The sequence below is a fragment of the Watersipora subatra genome, chromosome 5 (genome assembly GCF_963576615.1).
Source record: "Watersipora subatra chromosome 5, tzWatSuba1.1, whole genome shotgun sequence".
In the NCBI taxonomy this organism is placed as follows: domain Eukaryota; kingdom Metazoa; phylum Bryozoa; class Gymnolaemata; order Cheilostomatida; family Watersiporidae; genus Watersipora; species Watersipora subatra.
The window spans coordinates 39,370,056-39,397,940 of NC_088712.1; the positions used below are offsets into that span (position 1 = coordinate 39,370,056).

Sequence of the window (27,885 nt, forward strand, 5' to 3'; positions counted from 1 at the left end):
GATAATGTTTCAGTGAACGTCTCGGTCTTTCTTCTAACACCTCAGGCTGGGCAATCGCTTCTACTACATCTTCCGTGGAAGCTCCTTGCTCAGTGTACTGTCGCTCTTTTGGGTTTGGTATTAGCGGAGGAAAATCTTCTAAACTAAACAAAGGATTAGGTGCCTTTTTGAGTTTTCTAGCTCCTTTCATGTTAGGATGGCGCACAGGCTCCGGGATAAACAGAGCCTGACCCAATTCTTCCACACACTCCACAAACAGTTTTAGTCGATCTTCATTCTGAATAGATTCCTGACCATTCCGCTTCAGTTTGTAAGTGTGGTTGGGCCTCACCTCAGTGATTCGGAAAGGACCAACAAATTTAGGACACAGTTTCTCGCTCTGCCCTCTCTTCTTTCTTTTTCGTGTCATGCTAACCAAGTCACCGACTTCGTATAGTGGAGGTTCGTCAGAATCATCTGTTCGAATTTTGAGCTGCTGCTGCTGCCGCAGCTTGTCATGGGCCTCTTAAAATCGCTCCAGCAACTCTAGGGCATATTGTTGGGTGGTAAAATGTTCAGTATCTGTTACCCCATAAACGATTTGATCCGGAAGTCGCGTTTCTCTTCCAAACATAAGATAGTTTGCTGTCTTGCCAGTTGCAGAATGGGGCGAGGCACGGAACCCTCTCATAATTTGAGGCAACAGAATATCCCAGTCCTCTTGTTGTCTTCCCAACAGGAGACTGCGCAATGAGTCTCCGAGCGTCCGACTTATTCTCTTTACCATACTATTCCCTTGAGGGTGGTAAGGAGTGGTTTTACTTTTGGCTATCTTCCAGAGCCGACAAAGCTCTACCATTAAGGCGGATTGAAATTGTGCGCCTTGGTCGGAGTGTATTTGTTTTGGCAATCTCAAGTAACAGAAGATACGGCTATCAAGTGCTTCTGCTACTACCGGAGCAGTAGCGTCAGGCAGAGGTAGAGCATCTTGCCATTTTGTGAAATGGTTGGTTAAGACCAGAATCCATTGGTTCCCTCGTTCAGTTTGGAGGAATGGCCCTACTAAATCTACAGCCAATTTTTGTCAGGGTCGGCCGCTGTATAGCCATTGGCGGCTTCCGGACTGTGGAACTGTGCTGTGTTTTGCTAGTTGACAAGTTTCGCAAGTGCGAACGAGCTTGCGAATTTCCGACATCATGTCGAGCCAAAACCACTGCATGCAAACGCGACGAGCAGTCCGCATTATACCACTATGGGTCAGATGATGAGTCTCCCATGCAACTGTTTTACGCGCCGTTTTGGGACAAATAGTGCAATTATGCATCCGTCCATTTATTTTAACCTGGATCACCAGCCTCTCGTTTAGAATCTTCAGTGATGGTAACAAACTGTGTAATTTCCTTAACTTCTTACTACCGCATTCAAGCTTTTGCCGTGATATCTCTTGACCGTTTTCCACAGCATTTTAAATGTCTGCAACCTCACTTGGCTGCTGTTTTTGTAAACTCACAACTTTGTTATTCATAGACTGCGAGTCCACGACAGAAATGGTGGGAGACGATCCCGCCATTTCCATCAGGTTAGAGGGCGATGAGCCCTCCACCTTGTTGCTACTAAGCTCACTACGTCCAACTAAACCAATTTTACCTCTAGCGGGATAATGACATAGTATCGGAGATGATCCGGTGCTCCATTCCGTATGATCTGGTGGAAATAGAGATGATCTATTTTCATCCACCAGAAGTTCTGCGCCTATTTCCTCTTTTGTAGGTCCACCATCTCGGATCTCTATTTGTTTGCATTGTTTACAATCGAAACAAGTCATTCGACTTAGACCATCCACGTTTCCGTGGCGGATGCCTTTCCGGTGTTCGATCCGATACTGGAATTTTCCGAGAATTTCTAACCCCTGAGCCACCTGACACGAAGGCTCTTTTCTTCTAGCCAACTATATCAATGAGGCATGATCCGTTCTGACAAGGAACTGTCGACCATACAGATAAGGTCGGAAGTGTTTGACACATTTGATGACGGCAAGAAGTTCCCTTCGAGTTACGCAATAGTTTCGTTCAGAAGGGCTGAACGACTTGCTGTAATAAGAGATAACTCTTTCTTTGCCATTTTGGATCTGTGACAAGACTCCTCCTATACCTTCAGCACTAGCATCCGTATCAAGAATAAAAGGGAGGCTAGGATCTGGATACCCAAGAAATTCTGAAGTCACCAAACTCTGTTTCAAACTTTCAAATGATTTCAGACATTCTGGCGACCAACAAAACAAAGCAGATGTAGATGTTATCCGGTGCAAAGGGCTAGCAATAGCTGAGAAATTAGGAACATACTAGCGGTAATAACCTGCTGTTCCGAGGAAAGCTTTTAGTTCACGCACCCATTTTGGAATTGGCCAACTCTTCACATCTTCAATCTTCTCTGGGTTGGTGGCAACACCTTCCGCGCTAACAACATGGCCAAGGTATTTTACTTCAGCTTTGAAAAGTTTGCATTTACGTGGCTTTAACTTTAGACCTGCTGCATATAAGCGTTCAAACACAGCCGCTAATCTCTCAACATTTGAATCAATATCGCCACTAAACACAATAATATCGTTCAGATACAAGAGCAAGGTTTTCCAATGAAGACCTCTCATTACGCGCTCCATCAAGCGACTGAAACATGCAGGAGCAGAAGTGAGCCCAAATGGAAGTACTCTCCACTTCCAAAGTCCATCTCGAGTGACAAATGAGGATTTGTCCTGCGCATCTTCATCTAGAGGAAGTTGCCAGTAACCTGAGATTAAATCGAGGGTGCTGAATATTTTGCTCCCTGCTAAGGCATCCAGACTTTCGTCAATTCGAGGCAGAGGATGACAGTCTTGTTCGGTGACTGAATTTAACTGGCGGTAATCAATACAAAAACGCCAATTTCCATCTTTTCTTTTCACAAGGACAACTGGCGAACTCTAAGCACTATTATACGGGGTAATGAGCCCCTGCTCTGATAGTTCTTTTACCTGCCGCTCAACTTCCACTTCTTTTTCTGGTCCAAGCCGTCGAGCTTGCTGCTTGATTGGTCGAGTTCCTGGTTTAACAAGTATGGAATGTTCGACCAAATGTGTACGGCCAACATCAGTGTCCGACCTGCTGAAAACATCCTGAAACTCCTCTAGCAGCTTTCCAATATTACTTCTTTCTTCGTCAGTTGTGCAAAGCCTTATTGCTTCCAGATACACCGAGCGAATGTGCTCAGGCATAGAGTCTACAGAGAGATGATCTCCAGTTCGACTACTACTCTTATTTAACACATCAGTTATCTGGCGTATCTCTACCTTTCCCTCACTGGGAACCTCTACCGCATGGAACATCCCCACGCAACTACCTGCATTTATCACAATCAGTGCTCGTGTTATATTAATGCAGCGTATTGGGACTTGCAACTTCTCACCTACTTTTGCCAAACATGTTCCCAGCAACAACCCAGGAGCAGCCTTGGGATTCTCCTCCCATCTGTCAACTACTCCAACTTCGTTTGTCATTTTCCCACATAGTCTACCCTTCACCATCATTTCAGAATGGGATGGAATGATAACTTTGTGAACCACTTGAACTTTGCTCTGCAGTCGATCACCAAACCGATTAGTACACTTCAGCTCTCTGCCTTTCATTTTTAAACTCTGAAGTCTAAAATCCATGACACAAGCATTGTTTTCTAAAAATAGCATTCCTAGTATTGCACTTTCAGTGACAGGGCATACTAAGAATTCAGACACAAAAGCAATATCTCTGAGTCTTCCTGACAACTCGATTGTCCCTGAGATCTCCATCTGACTACCATCTGCGAGTCTTCCTTGAGACTCATATGGCATCAGCTGATCTCTAACTCCTTTAGATATTCTTTCAAACACATGCTGTGATATGATATTAGACGTACAACCAGAGTCTATCAGAAAATAAACAGGTCTGCCCGACACCTTCCCTGGGAGGAAGTAACTGGGGTTGATACGTGTAGGTTCAGTTACCTGGGATGAACGAGGTAACTCCTTATTGGGCCCATCTACCGCCAAAGACAAGAGACTATCATTGCCATTTTGGGGTGATGTCGATTTAGAAGCGTTGGTAGATTTCTGACTTTTTGACCTATCAGTATTGCCAGCGTCAGCAGGTCTTACTGCTGTGGACTCTCTCCATTTCCTGCCTTTGGCATTGGTGGTTTTAAGGCGGGACAGTTTTTTTTAGATGGGGACCCCCGCATCCATAGCATTGGAGAGGGATCCTCGGTCCGTTATTTGAGGTTTGCGCGAAAGATCTACCCGTATTGATGGGTTTCTGCTGTAGAAGTTGCTGTACAACCTTTGTGTTAGTTTCCATTTGCTGCAACATCTTCTCCATCACCAGTTCCATTGGTGACTTCTTTTCGACTGACACCTGGTCAACTTCTACAGAAGCAACGTGGTGTTTAGATTTTCTAGAGTTGTTTTCCACTTGGAAATACTCCTGGGCAGCTGTCACAGCATCAGCTACTGACTCTATTTGGAGCACTAACAGATGGCGCTGAAGCGCATTATGATTTAGTGCTCGAGTGAAAGAGTCGATAGCCAATGTGTTCTGAATTTCTTGGCCAGCTGCTGGGTAAGCAATATCTACAAACCGCTCTACTTCAGCTCCCAGCACATGTAACGATGAGTTACTCTCGTACCTTAGCTGTCCCAATTTGTCTCTAGCTTGTCTTGGACCAATTCCAAAGCGAGCCCGCAGACCTTGAAAGATGATATCAAGCGTCTCTCCGCGGTTGCATGCCGCAGCCGCCACTTCCAAAGTGCACTTTAGATGTAACAAGGAGGCTCCCTTCTCCCATTGATTAGCAGCACTGATGTCAACAAACTGCTGCAAGTATAATTCAACATCTCCACTACCATCATACTTGGGCAGCTTGAACGTTGTTCTCCTATTTAAATTTACGTTAGCTAAAACCTGAGCTAATTGGTCTATATTTGCGCCTCCTGCTATCATTGTTTCAGGTGATGCTTGATGACACCGACGCGGGGGCATTATAAACTATATAGAATCCCACCACTGCCACCAGAGTGAAGGATTTTCCCTAATACCTACGTATTAATACACCTTCAAGAACTCTCGGGCTATAGTTTAAATGCCGTCAGATTAATATTAACCCTAATATTTAAATAGGCCTAGATAGCTACACTAAACTGTGATGAACAGTGTTAGCGTAGCCACATAACCCTGAAAGGATGACTTTCGTGTTATAATTGCCACTTCAATAACGTAGTCCTATGTAATTGAGACAATCAATTGACATAGGATAATCAACTTGACATAGTGATATGATGACTATGGAAAGTTGTACAAACTCAAACAATATCTGAGATAATCAGATATTGATAGACCAACGCTGTTCGGTGATAAGCCGTTACAGCCTAGAATAGCATAGCATGCGAATAAAATCTCTTATCCACAATCTAGATTGATAGATATAACAACAAGCTTAATTTCACAGGTTATAATTCCTTTTATTTACTGATTCAGACTAACACATACCTTGAATATAAAATAAGGCTTAGCATATTTTCAGATAACAGCAGGAAAAAGACAGTAAAAATAAGGTAACACATTATTTTATACCTTCTAAACATAAATGGTAGGCCAATAAACTTAAAGTCTCTATTTACTTGGTCCAATCATTATCTTTTCACGTGTAGGCTATTTACTCTGTAGTTCCGGCGTCAGCAGAAATACCAAGCTGACCACCGTTCTTAGCAAACAACATGATTCATAATTTTGTAATTCAAGTCTACCGGTTGTTTGTCATGAAGAAGGCAAAATTCTCAGCCAAACAAAAATGGCCAACATATCGCAGATATTATATATAAATTCATTACACTTGTAGGCAATTATTGTAATAGATAACAAGAATGCACCAGTGGTTCGTTTTCAAGTTTCTGTAACTCTATTTTCTTTTAGAAGAACAAAAATAACAGTAATGCTGTCAATACTTCATAGCCAAAGCAAAAATAGCAATACGCTCGTATAATTAGCCCTATTAGTTATGACCTTTCTATGTTGAATAGTTACGTGTCTGCAAAGTGTGTAGTGAAGAGGCATGTAATGATGGCTCCTTCTGCTGGCAGGGGGCTGAACGAATTCTATTTTCTCAGGGCTTTGTAGTTTCCTGGCTCTTTCGGTAGAATGTATCTGCTGTATGTTTCCTCCTCAATGGGATGATCCTCAGCAGGCTGTCTGCTACAGGCTCCTATAGCTTATATTAGCCTCTCTCTGCGCCCTCTTTTGCTGCTTGGCTCGCTGCCAAGCTACTGTCTGTGGCTCGCTGCCAGATATGCTCTGCCTTTCTCTGGCTCGCTGCCAGTTCCCCCAAGGATTTGGCTTGCTTCTAGCTCCTCCTTATATACTCATTCTCTGGTTATTGACAAGTGTCATTGGCTGCCTGAGTTCATTATTGTGTATCGTACAACATACCTGTAATGTCTATTTTAGTGATTTCGGTATCAACCAGCATTCCTTTCTGACAGCTGATATCTGGCGTCATCTTTTTTGAGATTCCATGACCATGCTAGAAATCCCAATAAGCTAACAAGTCAATAAGCTAAAAGACTATGCCGATAAATTCTACAAGAGTTGCCATAATATGAAAACCATTAATAGCTGATTCGTACAAAACGAATTGTGTTATAATACTTACCCTGAGACAGCTAAAGGTATAGTTATCTATCTAACATAAGGCAAAAGCGATATTCCTATTTAATGTGATGCATTCTATAGTCATTATATAACTTTTTCCGTTTTCCATAATATTAAAATTCATGCGAAATCATATTATTATTCCACAAAGTCATCTTATCTATAATAAATGATGTTATGAACTATATATATAAAAGTGTTGTAAATACTCGATCGGGTGATGGTTTGATGTATATGTGTCCTTGCTTGCGCTTGTTGTCACTCTGCAAAATAATATTGGACAGCTATTGTGATATTTTCTTCTCCTTCGTATGTAGTGGTGATAATTATAATTGATTAGTAGATGGTCACACATCTCCTTCATGCGTAATGGTGATAATCATATTTGGAGAGGGGGTACATCTATCGTGCTTGTTAATGTCTCTCATCAGCTGTAATGGTTAAATGGCTCATATGCTTGGTATTTTCATCAGTACATCATTTACTACGCCGTTTGTGGCAGCGGGTAACAGTGCTTCAAAGCTACTATTATGCTGTGACTGTAATGCTCCGTTGCTTCTAATACTGATGCATTCCTAGCCCCGTGGTTTCTCACGCTGACCTGTCAGCGTTTTAATCAATGATGAATTCCTAGCTGTCATATCTAATGCTTTGGCCACTTATCTCTGTAGTTTCTCAGGCTGACCTACATTCCGATCTCTGCTGACTCTTACGTTGACTCTCAAGCTGGCCTGTCAGTGCTTCCAACACTGATGCATTCTTAGCCTTGTAGTTTTTCTCGCTCTTATTTTAGCATTGCAATTCTTGTATGCTAACCTTAGTGCGGTTGCTGTTTTTTCTTACGCTGTTTGATGCAGATACCAACTTTCTTTGTTTCAAACCCTGGCATAAGCTTATATAAACCATGGTACAATACTTTTGATAAGTGCTTTTATCTTGTGCAGTATAATATAATGGGCCTATAGTATAGTATATTTGCTATAAACGATATTTATCTGAACCAGTTAGACCAGTTTTTTAAATGATTTCCAATGTTCACCAAAGCAAGCCATAATTTATTTGACACTAGCAGCACGATCATCACATCCTATATCTTGAGCTTTACATATAATTATGAAAAATATTTTAATATAAATGTTTAATATGCAAATATATAATATATTGTATACAATAATATATATTACATGGTAAATATAATTACATAATATGGTAATGTGTAGATTTGATATGCTTAAATATACAGTTCAAAAAAGATTAGTTATATTTGGAATTTTTTAGCTCATATCAGTATCTTTTATACTTCAAACCTATAATATTTATGAAGTAGCAAATGGCATAAACCATGTAATATATAATCCACAATTTATAAACCAAACCCTATGCCTTTTGGCTAAGCTGTACACCATAAAATCTACACCCTACAATCTATGCACTATTGCCTATCGTGTATGACATGTGATATATATATATACACACACATATATATATATATATATATATATATATATATATATGTATATATATACATATGTATAGTTCATGATTTGACATCTATGCTAGTAACCTAGCAGTCTAGTGTATTGAGAGAGATTGTTAAGTGTACCAATAATGCACTGACAATAAGGAGCTGTTCAATTATTTTGGTAGCGGAGCGTTGTTTTGCCAAGCCGATTGATGTTGGGCTAACATCTTGTTGAAAGTAATCTCTTTTCTGCCTCTAAGCATAACTTCAAGCAAAAGAACAATTGGGAAAGGCTCCTAATATAATAAAACTCAACTAAACATCATTTTATAATTACAGTAACACCCTTTGGTGTTTATTATTCTTAAAAGATATTCAAGAACCACAATCAGAAATTATTGCAAATTCTCTAAACTTATAGACTGTATAGAACAACAGCTAAAGAAAGGTAAGAAGTCTTTAAATGTGATGACAACAGAAAATTTATTTGATGTCCATGAAATAGAATATTTCAAAAAAAAATTTTTTTATTTTATATACATATGCATAATTGAACCACGTAAAAACTTTTAGCGGTTGATAAAAACAATGAACTGGTGTTGTTAGAGAGGTCAGTGGCTCCGTTCTGTTAGACTGGCTGACCGCTGACTACTATTTTTGCTGCCGCGGCGTGTTTTGGCTGATACACTTTTCTTTGGCTCATCAAGATTGAATGAAGGATCAGAAACTCCGGAAGATGTTTTAATTGCATTTGAGTTGCTTGTTCTCATGTTCATTTTCCTCCGCTCTATACTTTGGCCAGATTTGGGTCGATCTGTACGCTGCAAGGTTGAGTCATTGCTTAGTTTCTGGCTGACACTTTCTCCACCTCTCGTGCTACTGCTGTTCTTTTCAACTTTTACCTTAGGCTTTCTTTTGTCTTTGCTGCTTTTCACTTTTTGCGGCTTCTCTTCTTTGTTCGTGGGTTTGTTGTTTTTTTTGGCTGGATGTAAAATGTTTTTTGTTTCAAAGTCATCGTTTTCCTTGGCTAGACTCTCGTTGGTTATGTGTTTTGAAACTGGTTTAGACTCGCCTTTTCGACAGTAGATTGTTAGAAGAACCAACAAAATAATTGCGACTAGTACAATCACTCCAGCGATGATAAGTTCTTCTACAAAAAATTCAGATTTCCTATCATTGCTGAAAAAAAGGTTAAATAATAGTTTTGATCGAGATCCTCAACAAAAATTTAGCAGATTTCAGCCGAAAATCCCGCTGTTTGGTAAGCATTTGCAACTGTTTTGCAGTTTTTATGTGATACTAATGCAACCATGTTTCAAGATTAAAATTGACCATAATGAAAAAATTAAAAAGAAAACTCGAAAGACACTTTTTTTCAAAAAACTGTCATAAATCGCTTAGAAATTTCTACGTTCAAAATTATGTCATTAGTTGCTATCATCGCAAGATTTTATATCAACAATTGCGTTCCTGTCTCTGTCCTGTCGATTGCTTTGCAACCATACATGTCATGGTCACACTGTTGCCCAATCTCAGTATTTAAACCGTGATCAATACATATTGATTTAGAAAGATCATGGCGGTCAGATCAGGTTAAAAATAAAATACAATGAAAATTGATGAAAAACCAATACCTCCTGATAAGGTTTAAAAAACTTTGTGTAAGTTCTTTTTTTAACTTTTTTTATTTTTGAATAACCAAGTAATTTCGTTTATAGTCGTTAACTAAACATTACATAATTAAAAATAAAATAAAAGTAAATTCTGACTTACTCAAACAGCCAATAAAAAGTTTCCTTGTAAAGGACTTTCCAAGACATCGGTTTGTTGAACTTTGAGCTGTAAAGTATAAGGAAAATTAAATGACTCCATATTATTCAAAATTTGAAACAAAATAAAACAAGCATTTGAGCAACTCTTTTCTTTTAACCTTTAATGCATGTTGAAGTTGTCTCATCCCATTGCCCACTAGAGTTACAGAACAAAGTATCATCTTCTCCATTGACCGCATAGCCTTCATTACAATTTAATATAAGACTGCTGTTGTCTCCTACAAATGTGCCATGTTTTACGGCTGGCGGTGGCCCTGAGCAGTTATAGCGTACTAAAATGAAAGCAATTGAGGAGTTAGAGAGCATGATTGTTTAATTTAGCCTGATATACTAAGATACAGAGCATGATCTTCAACACTCAGATTGGTTGTTAATCAGTATATTTTTGCAGTTAGGCTCCTTGGCTAAACCTACAGTAAAACTTGTAAAATATAGTATCATGGCATTTGAATATAGGTTTCATACCTTGAAAAATGATTCTCTAAAAGTGTTTCAAAAAAAACAAACAGGCCATAAGCTACCTGAAGTTTTTAAATGTGACTTCTTTGATTAAGCTACCGCAAGGAATAGTTATGACACAGCAAGAAGTATCTTAAAGGAAAATTATGACGTAAGCTTCTGATAACAAACTGGGTTAGAATTTCTTACACACAACCTATTTCAAGTGGGCATGAGTTGAGTTGTTGTGTGAGATTTAGCACTGGTAAATCTGAATATGCTCGACATGTTTTGTGGAAGCCACAACAATTTGCAATTTAGGATAAGTTAGACCATAGTTTAGTTCTTTGCTCTATTATTTAATGTTTCATTTACATGTCATTAAAAAGTGGTGCAAAGATGCAGCTGCAAAAAATTTAAAATTTCAGTATTTAAAATATGACAAAATTCAGATGTACACTTTAGGAGCTAAAAACAACTATATTTTGAAAGGAAAAACAATGACTAAAAAGTAAAAATAATTCAAATACGTAAAATTAAAAGTGTTAAAACTTTGGCTACCTGTAAATATCCAAACTTGGATTTATTTTTTAGCTTTTCAAACATTGTTATCTCACGACCAATTACGAGCGAAGCGAATTTTTGAGAGCTTTATGATAAATACATATGTGCACACAACTCACAAAAATTATTCATCAACGGCCGTCGCAAACCCTTACACCTAATTCTCATCAACAAATTTAGCCATTTATCAATGAAGTCGTTTACAATAAACAACTTAAAGGCAATGCATAAACAATGCAAACACTGCATAAAAACTGCATAGTTTGACATCAGTTTGCATTTTACTTTTAATTTGTATTCAATTGTATTAGACTCTGTCATCCTGTACTGTGCTGCGCGTTAGTTTGTTATGTTGCATCCCACTGTATTTACATGTTATGGGTAACATAGAGTTAGTATCTATTGTAATGAACGGAATGTATATTAGACCTAAGCGCCTGTTAGTGCATCATATTGTGCCAGGGTGTGTTTCATTATGTCATACTTTCAAGTTTATATTTCCGCATTGTATTGTATAATATCACTTTTCATTGTACTATAATATATTTTATTGTGTTTCATTCCATTATGGTGCATGGAATTGTCTTGTACAACACCGTTTAGTATTTCCACGACCCAAAACACGAGTGAAGCAATTGTTTGAGAGCTTTATGATAAATGCATATGTGCACACAACTCATGAAAATTATTCATCAATGGCCGTCGCAAACCCCTGCACCAAAATCTCATCAACAAATTCCCCAATTTTCAATGGAGTCGTTCAAATATAATAATAATATAAAACACATATAAACCTATTTAAATATGTTACCAAGTCTTTGAAATTTGTAGACAATATTCTAAACCTCACCCATCTGATCGGATTCTACATAAATAGACAGATTATTTTGACCTAAAATTGCCATAAAACTTGACATGCATGTTTAGATAAAAATTAAGACCGGCCAAGAAAACGTCGACCAGGCCGTGCGACAGAGATTAGAAGCATTAAGTTGTGCACATTTCACAGTCTATAGCATTGTCGAATTGCTAAGCGTTTCTGTAACTAATATAGAAGTATTGAAAATTACTTGTTTCTTGGTTGCCGATTTCAAAGTAACTGACATTTTAAACACTTATAATAAGTACTTTGCTATTCCAACTGAGGTCAAAATCAAGGAAAGCAAAGGAAATGATGATGTGATTTGTTTCACAAATCTTATAAGTTATTACAACGTTCAACTATAAGAATAATTGTTTGATTTTATGAGATTTAATTATAAGAATAGTCATTTGGATTTACAAGATCGAAGTATATAGTGACCGATTTTGGGCAATATGTTACTGTTATTATTTTTTCTGAATAATTTTGTCAAATAAATTTTCTAAAAATCTAGATAAATATCACAACTTTTTGATATTGGTTGCTATGAGGTTTGTAAATGTAAACAAATCTGTGAATTGGTTTTCTATTATTGCTATATTACTATAATAATATTTGTTATTCTGATAATATCAGTGCATTTTACTTATAATATTCCATTTCTCCTATTGCAGAGAAAAGATATAAACATATAATATTTTCCTTTTATTATTGCTGTTTGTTGTACATAATAACACCCAGTACATTACAGCTACCATTGCAGTCATCCTATTGCACTGCAGTGCCATTTGACTGGTAATATTGCATTTCCCAACTATCAGTACTCTTTCTTTTTTGCAATATCACTTTGGTCTGTATGACAGATGAATATCTAGTTTAATAGCAAAACACTTTTAACAAAATTTAGAGGTGGTGAAGTAAAGACTTTTTATGAATTCATCAAATGAAAGTTGCGAACTTATTATTGGTAGACCAAGTGTGAGTTGTTGGAGCAGTTTTTGATGTTTTTTATTTATGAAGAATTATGGTTTGGCATCTTTTCATAGGTTTGTATATAGCAAAAGAATGCATTGAACTGGCAAACCTATAGTAGAAGATTTTACTAAAAGCTCAAATAATTGATTAGAATGTTATACTTTTTCTTACTTCTTGTGCATTGAGCTAAATCTCCTTCCCATAATAGCTCCGATGAGCATCTCAGTCTGTTTTCTCTTTCACCAGCTTCAAATCCTGGTGAGCAAATGTATTGACCAAAAGCTTTTTCACCTTCCCAAACAGCATTATCAATTTCAGGCGGCATATTTGCACATTCAAATCTTTCTACAAAGTAGCAATTGTCTTCAAATTAGTAAACTATGTAAGACCAGCTAATTTTAGCAATGCCGCAATTATTTATTAATTATAATGCTACTCATTATTTTTCTAATTAAAAGTGTCCTTCACAAAAAATTTATAAAATGTTTATTTCAAAAATTATGAACAAATTTTCGTACTAAAAAACTTTTTGGTGATTTTGTGACTTGACTGTCAAGAGGTTTCAGGAAAAAATTGACAAAAGTGGATCGCGGTTAAAAAAAACGAAAGAAAAAACCTTCCCAGACTTCTCTAAAGAATATATTATTATAAAGCAATAAGTGTAAAGACTTGTCAGCATTGGGTACTGATATGTTTACATAGCAGTGAGAATAAAAATGGAACAAATTCTAACCAACTTATCTTCAAATTATTTAGCCATTTATTACACTGCATCTCATGCTATATTTGAAAATTTGTTTACCATTGATGAACGAATAAAAAATAAAACATAGGCTGCCACACTGCGACTTAAATTCAATAGCCTTTGTAGGAATAAACTGGGCAAACAGAAAGTGCAAGAACTGACATAATTTTAATAAAAGTATTTTTTTAGCCTTTCAACTGCAGCAAAAGTTTTCATTTCTATTCTTGAGACAACATGAAAGTCGGATCACTTAAAGCAGCTAAATTAACTTCTAATTAATAAAAAGTGTCCATTCTTCCCATTGAAGCTTTTAAAGATTTGCCACAAATAACCCTTCAGTGAACCATTTGAAAATAAAGGCCAGTTTTTTAAAACATTAAAACATGAGAATGAGACAAGGAAAACAAAGAAAATACTAATACCACTTAAACTCAACTAACACCGGTGTCAGCGGTGTTAACTGGTAAACCGAACGAGACAGTTTATAACATGTTAATCTAGTAGCGAAGGTAATTGAGTTTATGTGTAAGAACAGTCGTCTAACATGATTTTAATTAGCTGAATGATCATATTGAATTACCCAACAGCAAAATATATCAAGAAGCTTGCACAATTGTGCAGGATGGCAAAAAAATTGTTTTCATATCACACACTTAGTTGCATAGGAAAATGTAAATAAACCTTGACTAACTCATGCAAAAACCATAAAAAGCTAAGCTAAAAGTTTAATGGAAAGCTTTCCTAGTTTTACCCAGAAAAGTGTCAAACCTTTAGTGACATAATATTTATTTGTTAACCAAAATTTGGTTTCAGCGTGTCAAGTCTGCTGTAATGTTCCTGGTAATTTAGTTTAGGTTTTATAATATACTATAGATTGGTTGTTAGACATACACAATTTGCTAGCATGCACGTAACGGTAAACAACACATTTTAAAATAGTTGAAATACGTAAAAATCTTTTTAAAAACATCAAGTATAAATTAGATTTAGCTATATAGTTCTAACTTTTAAGAAAAGCTTGTTTTCTAATCTCCTAACGAGAATGTCTACATAATAATATGTGTTAATATATATTAGTCAGAGTGTCTGTATTTTCAGCAGGTGTGTACCTTTGTGCATGCATGTTTGTCAGTGAAAGTGTCAGTGAAAGTGTCATTGAGAGTATCAGTGAGAGTGTGTGAGAAAGAAAGTGTGTGAGAGAGTGTGTGTGTCTGTGTGTGTGCGCATGCGTACGTGCGTGCATGTGTGTGTGCCAGTGAGCGTGTCTGCTAGTGAGCATGTGTGCCAGTGAGCAGGTGTGAGCCAATGTGTGTGTTAGTGAAAGTGTGCAAGCATGCTTAGGTGGCTGAGTTAACTTTTAGGTGCGCACACATGTCTATTAGCCAGTGTAAATTGTCACTTTTCTTCAAACTACACATGTAGGTTTTCTATACTTAACACTAAATTGCCAAATATACATGTATTTGCTTTAAAACTGGTTTCTGGAAACCAGCCTCTTTTACAACAAAATTAGTCTACATGTAGACTAATTTAGTTGTAGCTGCAGCTACAACTAACTCTGAAAAAACCATGGCTAGTCACTCTTTTATATCAAATTTTTTACAACACTCGCAACAGCCAGTAAATTTACTACTTTAAAATATGCTGCAACGTTCATAGCAAAGTTTAAAATGTAAAGTGTTGCGATGCTTTAAAATGTTGCCACACTTGTAGCATAGTCTTAGAATTCAGAAAATGTACTTTTTCCATGACCACCCATAATTTATATTTCATTATATGGTCAATGCGTGCTTTATATTTCATGGGTATTCTTTTCAACTTGAAACCACTTTTCTGGTTGGTAAAACTGTTTATTTGTTTATCAACAGGCTTTAATACAATTTACAATTAAATTGTAGTCATCATTCAAAAATGTTTACTGTTGCTGATTTCCAATAGCACCACAGATAAGAATCTTTTGTAAAAAAAATGTTAAAGGAACCGACTGAGTCTTTCTATTAGCTCCCCCAAAAATCAAACCATTTGAGTACAAGGCAATGAAAGTATATATTTCCTAAATATATACTTATATAGGTATGGCTAAATATGTAAAGATTCATATAAGTAACTGCAAAGAGTGAAACCTCTAGGCTCTCTGTTTTCCTTTGCTCATATGGACTCTTCATTGTCGCTTTGGCTAATGAGGCTTTGCGTATGACTTGGGGGCCAACTTGGCAGTTAACCCTACTAGCCAGGCCTAAAGTCAGGACCCTCGGCTGACTGGAAGCACTGCTGGTCTTAAATCAACTCGGTCTTGGCTGCGCACGCCTTGGCATTGATATTCATCAAACTGTTGACTCTAGCCCCAGGGATAAGCCACCACATACTGAATTACAATTGGTATGTAACTTTTTGAAATACATAGCGATTTGCAAAAGTGCTAATTTTATAACTGTTACAAAAGTACCAGTTAAATGAATAACAGATTTATAATCTTTAGTATAACCTCTACTATGAGAGAAGCCATGTTTGTATGTCAATCTGTCCAAAACTGTAGTTCGGTGCTGGAGATAAGATTGCATTATAAGGGATTTGAACCCTTCCTACACAGTCGTGCTAACGCCTGGGAAAATCATTAGCCTTTTATATTTTTAGAGTTGCTTTGCCGATATTTATTTTCTGTACTCCATCAACATACCTGACTATCTCTCTCAGCATACCAAGCTGCAAAAATACTAATAATAATTGTTATTATAGTTAAAATAATAAAATAAATAACAGTAATCAGCTTGCTAATAACCATAATAATAATTCTAATAATGATAAGTTACATTACCTTCTTAAAGACTAGTTAACAACACAGGCATAATTAAACATTGTTGTTAAATATTTGAAAATTTTCAGTTTTATAAGCATTTCATACAGTTTTTATTATAGCGATTCAAAAAAATTCATTCATAATTAGCCAATAAATATAACATGAAACTTGAAAATTAATTTAGAAGCTTTCACCTTTTTCACAAAAAACTGCGGGTCCATCCCATGTTAAAGTTGCACCACATGTTAGAAGATTTTTTTCTGACACAAGGGAGTAACCAAGGAGACAGGCATAACTCCCAATCGAACTGTTCCCATTCCAGACAGCATTCTCTACTCTTGGAGGATCTTGAGTACACTGGTATATAACTATTCAAAAGCAATTGACAGACATGAACATTTTTATTTAAACAAGTAAAGTTTGTAGGCAAAAGTTGATGTTATATTTAAAAAAATTAGCTAGGCAGTGTTCTGCATTTAGGGATGAGTACACAGTACACTAAAATTCACATGCATAAAAATTATTTTCAAAAAAGGTGCTGCTAAACTGATCAATTTTTTTGCTACTAGCTAGGTTGTAAAAAAAACACATTTTGTCGTAGATATTTTTTCAAGATGACTACTTGAAAAAAAATTTTAATGGCATAATATATGTTTATGTTATATAAAAATTGTAAATAACATGTGACTTTTAAATGAACAAATATGCTGGAAATAGGATCAAATTTTCTCATAAAACAATGATTCCTGGCTTGATTTCAAATTTCAAGTTGTTTTTTCCAAACCACTTAGTAGTATTAATTAATCAAATCATTAAAAAGATCCTGACAAAACTTTCAAATGTAAACATTGTTTTGTTTAAGTCCTTTAGTACTTTAAAATAACACATTTTAACATCAGTTTGTGGTGCAATGCGAAGAAAATCACACCGTTATAACTTTTTATAAATGGCTATATGCATCTCACTTGATGTGCAAGCAACAGGTGTTCCAACCCATGTCAAGTCTGCTTTGCAACTGAGACTGATGCTGCCCGCAGTGTGCTCATAACCTGGTGAGCAGACATAACTTCCAGCAGAGTTGCTTCCCTCCCATTCCGCATTAGGCACAGTTGGAGGAGGGTTGTCACATTCATATGTTCCTAAATTACAATAACAATCATAACTACCAAACAAATAAAATACGAGGAAATACCTAGTTTAGTTTTTCAAGACTTTTTATTTATTAAAAATAAAAGTGATGATCACACAAAAACATGTTTTAGGTCACTTTTAATACAAATGATTGGTTGAAATTAAGCATAGAAAGTTTTTAATCACTAATTATACCTATTTTTAACTATGCATTCAGAGGTAAGAATATCTCATTTACTAACTACAGCCTTCATTTACAATTTATATTAAATTGTATTATAACATGAGTTTGATGTATTTCATAGAGCAACCCGAACATCAATTACTATGTGCAAATCTTCAAGGGATCACGTTCTATTTTAAAAATTTTAATTTCAATTTGTGTAATTAATGAATGGTCAGAAAAGTACTAAGCTCTCAAAAGTTTAGCAAAAGGTGGCACAAGATTAACAGCTATCAACAAGTTAGCCCTAAAATTAAAACTAAAAAAATATAAGTTTAGTTTTACCTGTCAACTTTAACGTTTGTCTATAGCTCTGTTGTGAAATAAAATTACCTTTCATATTTCATTTGCCTTACATTTGTAACTGGATGTAAAATACTATACTGAAAAAATATAGTTTAAACTAAATATCAAAGCCAAAAATTTTAAGTCCACCACAAACCTGCCAAGGATTAACTTGATGTTTAGGTTATCTGATGGCCATCATGTTTCCTCATTAAAGATTGGTTGCAATTAGGCAGCTCAAACCAATTGTAGTTATGACGTCTATAGATGCAATGAGACTGACAGAATAAAGATGCATAACCCTACGACTTGAAGGCAATAGCTGCAATCAACTATAGTGACTATAGTGACAAGTAGTGCCATCATTTTTCACTTACGCTTTTCCAGTTTATCGGTTTTACTCTTGATATATCTTAGGAGTTAAATCACCTCCACCGCAAAAACGATCAAAAAAAAATATTGATATTTTCTTACAAAATTTAAAACAACTAGAAAATAAGATGTAAAATTTAGTTTCAGTTCATTTTTAGCTAGCGTTGTAGTTTATACCAGGAAGTTAAAATCTCTTTGTTGGTAACATCCATACAAACATATCTAAACCATAAAGTAATTATCAGGAAAAAATTTAAAAATTCATGATAAATAGTTGGTATTGGAAGACTTTTGTTACTGGTCAACTAAGTTAGCTTCAGCTTTAACCTATTTGATGTTAAAAATAGAAATTACCTTCCTCACATATGGGAGTCATGCCAGCCCATTGTCTGTCTGATCCACAATACAATGTAGAATTTCCACTTGCCATCACATAGCCTGGAGAGCACCGATAATTGGCCATTTTTCGATCTCCAACAAAAACGCTGTTAGGAACTGTCGGAGCGTCACTTGAACACTCATAGAAAACTAACAAAGCAAAAAGCAAAATTTATGTGTAAAATTACTCTAAAGATTATTTGCCTGAATGTACAAAATTTTAAAACCCAAAGTGGAAAACCAGTCAATAGTTGACACACTTTTGAAAACTGATATATCATTGAAAAGCAAACAGGATGTGTTCGAAACTTACTACTAATATTAATTCCATGTTTATGGCTGTAAATAATAAAACGTGTTGCTATTGCTCAATTTTTGTAAAGTTCAATATAATGTTAATAGAGCTCACTTTAGTGTCCTAACCTAATCATGCACAAAATATGTATATATATAAGATATATATACAAATTTAAATTTATATATATATATATTTATATACATTGATGATAAACAAATTTGATCACAGCATTATTTACTAATTTAGAAGACTTATAGCGATTTATTTAATAATAATATATGTTATGTTAAGAATTCGTATTTTTCCCAGGATTTGCCTATTGATGAGTTAACCAACTAATCTTTAGGTCTATTTTATGGAAACACCAGCCTCGTTAAAAAAAACTTATAATGATCGCTTTTTATTGGCAGTTCATCGTCAGGAGTTTTTCTCAACCCTTTTGAAAAAATCTGAATGCCAAACAGAAAAAGATTGAAAGAGATTTTTTTATGAAATATTTCTTTAGAACCTATTCCCAACAGTTAGGAAGAATTGAACAAATTTCTTGCAAACAGTTTTAGCGCTACGGTTTGGTAGATTTGATCACTTTAGAGTGATTGAGTTATCAATGAAAATAGCAAAAATAAAATCAAAACAAATCAGAAACATAGAAAGAAACTCTCACTCAAATGTGTAATTGGTAAGAGATGCAAGGAAGGCATCCTTATGATGCAAAATACAAAACTTGAGAGTAGCACAACTCTGTATTTAAAGCTAATATATTGTTTACAAACTTAAAATTTGCAGAAAATATATACCTAACAAGAACTTTGGAAGACTCTAACATAAGCTGTAAATAAAAAGAACATTTTTTACCAGATGTCAGCTACATACACGTATATACAAATTTTAAACTCTCAGTTTTGATGTATAACTTTTCGAACACCTGGTAAACTCTACTGATCACAGTATTGTGAGGGAAACACATCGCGAGCAGAGCCAGTGATGGCCAAGTGACAGGCCAGGCCAGGCTTCCCCCTTTCGCCCGGAGGCTGGGCCAGCGATAAGGCAGAGTGACGCGGGTCACGTAGCCACCAAACATACGGCGGGAAGCAAAACCCCAAGTTGGCGGAGCCAACAAGAAAAAAGCAGATAAAAGAACAGACGCGACGGAGAGGAAGGCGGAGCAGCGCAGCTCCCTGCATACGAGAAGCACTTTATCCTTATACTGTGTAATATTTATGTATGCATGACGTTGATACATTAATGCAACTCTATTTATTATGTAAATATACATTGCATGCTCAGTTAACAACTCGGTTTTCGCGATTACTCGGCTTGTGAGAAACCGTGAACATAGCACGATAAAATCCACCACACTGGCGGCAGCAGTAGGATACTTAGCCCGAATCCACAACAACCGAGTAAGCACTATGAGGAGCAAACCTGATCTCGGCTGCTGACCTTGCTTATAAGCATCAATCAAGCAAACCGGGGTTAGCTAGCATTCGGATGAAAAAAGCACACCGGATCTGGCTGCCGAATTTGCTGTAGCATTGCTCAGACACACCGAATTGGTGAAAGCCTCGAAATGAGAAGAAATTACCGAGACGTTATTCCCTGCTATTGGCCGACCGTGCTGAGGCACGCAGTCGAACCCCAGTAAACAGGCATACTCTCAAACAAGATGCAAAGGAGAGCATAGAGTGCAGAACGTGGCACCGACCGATTGACCGAAGTGCTGGAGTGCCTAGAAATGGCACCACAAACTGAGGCCCCAGGGTCACAGTTCAAGACTCCTCAGTACAACGGGACTGGTGACATGGAGTATTTCATCTGCCATTCCCAGAGGTTGCAGAGGCCAACCGATGGACGAATGTAGCCAGCCTGTTGTATCTGAGAGAGGTACTCCGCGAGAATGCTGAGAACAGCGGAGAAGCAGGCCTGGTGAGAGCCATCTTTGAGATGCTCCGGGCTCCGATCGGTCGACAGGCAAGGACTCGAATGAACAGCCTTTGGAAGACGGCGGCTGCATTGCTACAGAAGCAAGACAAGCTACTTGCCTGTCAAGTAGAACGCCTAGTTAAGGTGGCCTACAGGGACTTGCCGGTACCTAACCAGGCCGATATGCCAAAAGAAATATTTTTCAGCTCGCTTAATTACACCAATCTGCAGCGGCATCTGCTGGCTGTGGCCAAAGTGACCTTTACAGACGCTGTGCAAGCCGGCACAGAATTTTTGCAGATCTAGCCAGAAAGGAGGAACCAGCCAAAGGTGCGAAGCATTGAGGAGTCTGCCGGAGACCAGGCCGTGGTGGTCCAAGATGCCACGCTGGACCAACTCACTCAATTGGTCCAACTCCAATTTGGTCCTCACCCAGCAAGTACAGAATATTACGGAGGAACACACACCTCGTAAAGATGTCCCCATAAAGCGACCTCTGCGATGTTGGGGGTGTGGGAAAATAAGACACGTCCGAAAGGGGTGCCCTCGGTGTAGACCCGCTGTTCCGGAAAATGGGAAAGGGCCGCAGCAGTAAGGCCAACTACTGCCTGTACCATGGCCCCAAAGTCTCCACCACCCGGCAAATACCATTGGGCGAGATCAGACCAATCCAGTCGGGCTTCGGCCCCTAGAACCCGACAGGAAAAGAGATCAACTCCAGGACAGGCGAGGGTCGTGCGGTGACAACCTTATGGCCAGACCAACCCGGACTTGTTCTTTTTCGCAACTACTGCGAGTCTTTGGGAGGATTGAACCCAACTCCTGTCCACAAAAAAAGAAGACACGGACCCCGGTGTCTCCAGACACCGGGGAGGTCAAAAACTGAGAAGCCAAGGGAGACAGGAGAAGCAGCTAGCTAAACCTGTTGGTATCCCTGCAACCCAGTGGAAAGACACAAGAACGAGTTCCCACCTGAGGGACCTCGGACGCCCCTGTAGGGCAGATCAAAGGAAGGGACCTCCTTCCCCTGGTGGAAGCCTGCCTTAAAGGTGGCAGGGCTCACCAATAGCAAAACACCGGAACCCTCCATGCGGATATCTCAGGGCTCAGGCCCAAGAATATCCAAACCTGTTGCAGGTACCTGTAATGGCGCAGAGCTGATCAGAGCCCGAGTACTGAGCCAGCCTCACTCCATGAGCTACTTCCTTCCAAGGAAGATGGATGGGAAGCCCGCCCGGTTTCTGATCAACACAGGGTGCACCACAAACCTCTTGAGCAAACAAATGTTTGATAAGCTCTCTCTCTGGCCACAAGTAGTTTGTTGGAAGAGGGTGGCAGCCACGGTCTCATGACCAATGGGACCCGGCTGACATTCTACGGGGTTGTACGCCTGCCAGTACGACTCCGGGACGTAAAGACCAAGGAGGTATTTGTGGTGAGTCAGATAAGCGAAGACGCTATTTTAGGAATGCCCTTCCGGGTGGCTCACCAGTGCGCAATGAACTTTGAGCAGCCCATCGTGACCGTGCGGAGTCGTCCTTTGACCTGCACAGACCGATTGCTCCTGAGTAAAGTTCAAATATTGCACGACGTGGTAGTACCTGCCAGGACAGAGAAGACAGTGCCTTGCCAAGTCACCATGGGGAACCACTACCCACTCGGATTAATAGAGAGTTGCCTCGGTGGAGTGCCCCCAGCGGCCAGTTTAAACCGGTCTGGGCCAAAGGGAGGCATGACAGCTAGGTGTCTCAATTTCATGAACCAACCCTATCACTTGCGGGGAGGGTCGGATGTCGGCAGCTACACGGGAGTAGACGACCATCAGGTGGATGACGAACCGCTTTTCCCTGTATTCGGGCCCCCCTTGCGAGGCGTGGAAGCGATGTCGGGTGTAAAGGTGCCAGCCCACCAGGAGAATCTCTACGTGTCTGCCGGAAGAACTGCCAAATGCCGGACAAGCTGGCACGGCTTGGGCAGCTACGGGTGCGTTATCAGCACACCTTTAACAGGGGAGACAAGGATGTGGGTTGTGTCTTCGAGGTGGAGCACTCCATTCCACTAAAGGGAGGTACTGGCCACATCTGAAAGCCACCTGACCGGCTGGAGCCAGAAAAAGTGACAGAAGCCGAGCGGCAGGTACAGGAGCTGCTGGATAGGGGGTTAATCGAACCAGCCGGAGGAGCTTGGAGTTCCCTGGTAGTATTAGTCCGAAAAAAAGTATTAGTCCAGTTCTGTGTCGACTACCGGTGACTTAGCGACGTGACCACACAGGGCGCCTAACCCCTCCCCCGGATTGATGATAACCTCAATGCCCTCTCTGGCAGATGCTATTTTAGCCCACTCGATCTGGTGAGCGGGTTTTGGCAGGTACCCCCGGACGCAGACGCACAGGAAAAGTCCGCCTTCACAACCCGATTTTGTCTCTGGAAATGGAAGGTGCTGCCATTTGATCTGACCTTGGCACCGGCCACTTTCCAGCGGCTTATGGAGCATGTCCTGCGCAGGCTGCACTAGAAGACACTTTTGCTATACTTGGATGACATCATCGTCGTCGCCCCAGACTTTGATATCCACTCGGAACGGCTGGAGGAGGTATTGCAGCGCTTGAAGGGAGCTTGACTAAAGCGCAAGCTTTCCAAGTGTGAGCTCCTGTAGCCATGAGTTTGGTACTTGGGACATGTAGTCAGCGAGGAAGGGGTAGCCACAGACCCAGAAAAAACCCTGGCAGTCCAGCAATGGCTGAATCCCAGTGGTCTCTGCGAGCTACAAGGCTTCCTGGGTACCGTGGGGTAATACCGGCAGTACGTGCCTTACATTGCTGACACAGCCCATTCGTTAAACCGACTCACCAGCAAGGAGGAGGCCTGGTCTTGGGGCCAAAAGAAACAACAGCCCTTTAACAAGCTAAAGTAGACGCTGTCGTCAGCCCGCGTACTGTGTTACCCAGACCTAACGCAGCCGTATATACTGGACAGGAACGCTAGTAATGGCGGAGTCGGTGCAGTGTTGTCCCAAGTACAGAAGGGAGTTGAGTGAGTCATCGCATATTTCAGCAAGACACTGAATCCGGCGGAGCGGAATTACTGCATGACTCGAAAGGAACTGCTCACTGTGGTGAGGGTCGTAAAGCACTTCCGGCCTTACCTTTATGGGTGCCAGTTCTTCCTCCATACATATCACGCATACCTCCAATGGCTGTTTCGATGCAAGGAGCCTTTTAACCAGGTAGCCAGATGGTTGGAAATCCTTGCCGTATTCCAGTTTACCCTGGAACACAGGGCCGGCCTTCGACACAGCAACGCAGATAGGCTCAGCCAACAGACCTGCAAAGATTGTCGACTGTGTGAGCTGATTAGGTTATGGGATGGAGAACCGGCCTACAAGGAGTTGGCTCTGGAGAACCTAGCAGAAAAAAACCCGAGTTTTGACCCGAGAGTTGCAGGACCCGCATGCAAGATGGCCAGTCGTTCGAGCCCGCGTCTGCCCTTAGAGGCATCGAGGTCCAGCTCGAGGCTGGCCGAGGCCACTCCGGAACTCTGTGAGACGGCTCGGATAAGCACCAGAGAAACTGCTACAGGAGAGTTGGCACGCATGCAGGCTGTCAATCGTGGACAAGTGGCCTCCATGTACCACTCTATGCAGCAGGCGACGGAATTAACCCCCGAGCAATTGGAATTGAGCGGATTCGAGCTGCGGCAGCTACACAGCAATCGCCATTCCTCCACCTGCAGAACGGGGTACTGGAGGCTGTACTACTCCACATGGTCAGCCAAGGTGGTGTTCGGTCTGCCCCCCACTGGTCTGAAAAAACAGCCATTTGGCAGACTCCCGCCCTGGCCCACTCTTTGGTGGGAAGAACGGTCAGCCAGCTTCGACTGACCTGGTATTGGCCAGGTATGATGGCCATGGTGAGAAAAATGGTCAGTTGCTGTGAGGTCCGCCAGGCGGCTAAGCACAGTGGCAACAAGGGATAGGTAGCCGGCAGAGGTTATACGCAGGTCGCCCTTGGCAAAAGGTGGCAGTGGACCTAGTTACATCAATGCTGGAAACATTGAGAGGGAACCAGTGGATCCTGGTGCTAACAGACCATTTCACTTGGTGGCAAGATGGACTGGCCCTCCCGGATGCCACGGCGCTTGTAGTTGCCAATGAGCTAGATGGGCGAGTATTTTAATACATAGGCTTGCCTGAGCAAATAAATATGGATCAGGGGGCACAGTTCTAGAGCTAACTGATGGAAGAAATGTGCCTGCTATGGCGAGTGGAAAAAACGCCCACCATACCATACCACCCTCAGCCTAACGGCATTGTGGAAACAAACAACCGGCAACTGGGAGACTCGCTTCGAGCGCATCTGCTAACACAAAGACAGTAGGAGCGGGACAGACTGCTGCCTTAGCTGATGCGGGCCTACAGTAGTACGCCACACTCTGTTAGGGGCGAAACACCAATCCTGCTGATGTTCGGCCGAGAGTTACGCCTCCCTGACCTGTTGGAAATCAGCCCACCTCTGCTGGAGGAGCGGCTTTCCGACCAGTACGTGCAGGAAACAAAGAAAATGTTAGAGGCGGCTCATGAGATACTGAGGGAGGCCCAACAGGTGGTGAGACGGGAGGACCAAGAAAAGCCACCACTATAAGCGCTAAGAGAGTGGGTGTGGCTTCAGAACAAGTGTCGGCAAAGGGGAGAAAACCCCAAATTACGAGCCGAGTACGTGGGCCCTTTTAAAATCATAAAGGCTTGGGCAAGCTATAGCTATTTGATCGAGAGACAAGGCCAGTCCTCTATCCAAAATGAGGGATGACTCAAGCCGTACTATGCTTGAGAGGGAAAGCTAGGCTAAGCACTAGCTACACTAGAGCCGCGACGCGGCCTAAACATGGAAGGGGCCTACGCAAAAAGCAGGAGAATGACTGCCAGCTTGAGCTAGCAAAAAGGCAAGCAGAAGAAATTGCACAGCAAAGGACAATAGGCAGTGAAAAGGAAAGCCAGTCAGAGTTGGCTCGGATGCAGGCGGAGAGGCTACTCCAATCCAATCAAGAAATAATAGCTGATGGTAACTCAGAACAAATAGAGCCTACCGCAGAAGAGTCGATTAGTGAGGAGTTAGAAGATATGCCAACCAACCCAGGCCGGACTGACAGCCATTTCCCAGCTCACCATGGGAAGGAGTCTAAAGAGCCCGTACGACATAACCCCCGGCCGGAATGAGCTACTGGGCCACCGGACAGGTATGGCGAGTGGGCTTGGCTGCAACGATTAGTAGGCAATCCAAGCCTGCCTTAGGACAGCAAACAGACGTATAGAAGAGCTGGGAGGAGGGTAAAACAGAGGTCACTTACTCTTACACCCTGCAGCTACACAGACAGTCTCTAGGGTCTCTGCACTGCTACTACTCTGAACACTCTTATCGACATGGCTAGAACAGGTGAGTTCGCTAGTTTGCTATCTACCGAGCCTTACCTGTCCGATCCCATGGAAAGTGACAAGGAAGCAAGGCTGGTGGATTTGCCTACCCCGGAGGAGGAGGAGTTTGCACTCTTGAGCCAAACTGCCTCTGACAAACCGGTACGTGTCACCAGCAACCGAGTCACAGAGTGCTCTGGCCAGGCTGCCTCCTCGAGCTCGAGTTGAGTCACACGTGGTTCAAACTCTGTCAGTCATCGGCCAGTCTCAACCTGGGGGGGGGGTAGTTGGTTTCAAATTTATCTCAAATGGCCGAGATGACACCGGTAACTCAGCCACGACCGACTCGACAGTGTCTACCAAAGAAGTTCTCGAGATACACGAGAGGCTTGATTGGATGGCCGAGATAGAGGCGGTCAAGACGGCTGAAGCGACTCGGGTCTCTTACATTTTAGAGATCAAGTCTAATCAGTCACCGGCATCTCACAAGCCCGACAGGAAACCAATTGTAAGGACCGAACGTTTTGTGGACGGAACCACTTGGGAAAAAACACAGCCGCCATGTCGGCACCAGGAACCTGTAATCTCTGCCAGGTAAAGACAAATCATTGTTGCATGTCATGCAACACTTCGCTGTCCTTGTGTGCCACTGCCAACGTCAGTATGTGTCACGAAACCAGCTGATGTCATACAGGATGACCTTCGGAGGTGGTGAATGTGGAAGCACCATTTACCTGGTGGACGGACTAGGCTGGCAGTCTTTCTTGCGCCTCTGCGGATGGCCGGCAGACCTGCCCATGCGGGAGTGTTGACCCACACTCACCCCATTTGAGAAGCCCGCCTGGGCCTCGATCATTTGGGCAGAAAACAACCACCCCCGGAAGGAGCCACGACAAGAAAAGCCAGGACGAAAGCGGTTCATACCTAAGGAAGAGAAGGTTTGACCCGCAGACAGACGGCCTCTCCGCCCCTATAAGGAAAAAGAGAACTTTCCATCAATGCCAACACTACCCACCAAAGCAGACCGACTTCGGAACCTGTTGGGAGAGCGGTTTGAGGAGGAGGAGCTCCGGCGACTGCGAGAGGGCCACCGCGACTGGTTACAAAAGAATAGTCGCTGTTGGCATCGGATGGCCATTTGGGCTCGAGGACTCGTTAGGGGTGCCCGACATTGAGGCCAGAATGCCCTGTTCTTGGAGGACACAGTCTCCCAGTGGGAAGAAGAGGCTCGACAGCACCGGCTCTGGGCCCAAATTTTCTCTCCCTCCAGCGTCGGTCGGTTGGCCCCCATGGCCAGTCCTGGGGGAGAGTGTGAGGGAAACGGATCACGAGCAGAGCCGGTGCCAGCGTGACGGTTAATTGACAGGCTGGGCCAGGCCTCCCCCTCTTGCCCGAAAGCCCAACCGGCAATAAGGCAGAGTGACGCTGGTCACGTAGCCACCAAACATACGAAGGCAAGCGAAACTACAACTGGGCGGAGCCAACAAGAATGAAGCAGATAAAAT

The 27,885-nt window shown here is 40.9% G+C and overlaps 1 protein-coding gene across 1 annotated transcript; it reads right to left on the minus strand.

Annotated features, from left to right (window-relative positions):
- Window positions 1-1,927: 1,927 nt before the first annotated feature.
- LOC137397352 (uncharacterized) lies at window positions 1,928-5,024 on the minus strand. The gene is made up of 4 exons (XM_068083641.1): window positions 4,286-5,024; window positions 2,990-4,170; window positions 2,335-2,872; window positions 1,928-2,241 (listed from the first exon to the last, which is right to left on the minus strand). The coding sequence occupies exons 1-4, from the start codon at window positions 5,022-5,024 to the stop codon at window positions 1,928-1,930; spliced, it is 2,772 nt and encodes a 923-aa protein (XP_067939742.1).
- Between the last annotated feature and the right edge of the window lie 22,861 nt (window positions 5,025-27,885).

Coding starts and splice junctions, on each gene's coding strand:
- LOC137397352 (XM_068083641.1), bottom strand. CDS start 5,024: ATGCCCCCGCGTCGGTGTCATCAAGCATCACCTGAAACAATGATAGCA. Junction 4,171..4,285: donor GCAGAAACCCATCAATACGG/GTAGATCTTTCG, acceptor CCAATGCCAAAG/GCAGGAAATGGAGAGAGTCC. Junction 2,242..2,334: donor AGCTTTCCTCGGAACAGCAG/GTTATTACCGCT, acceptor GTTGGTCGCCAG/AATGTCTGAAATCATTTGAA.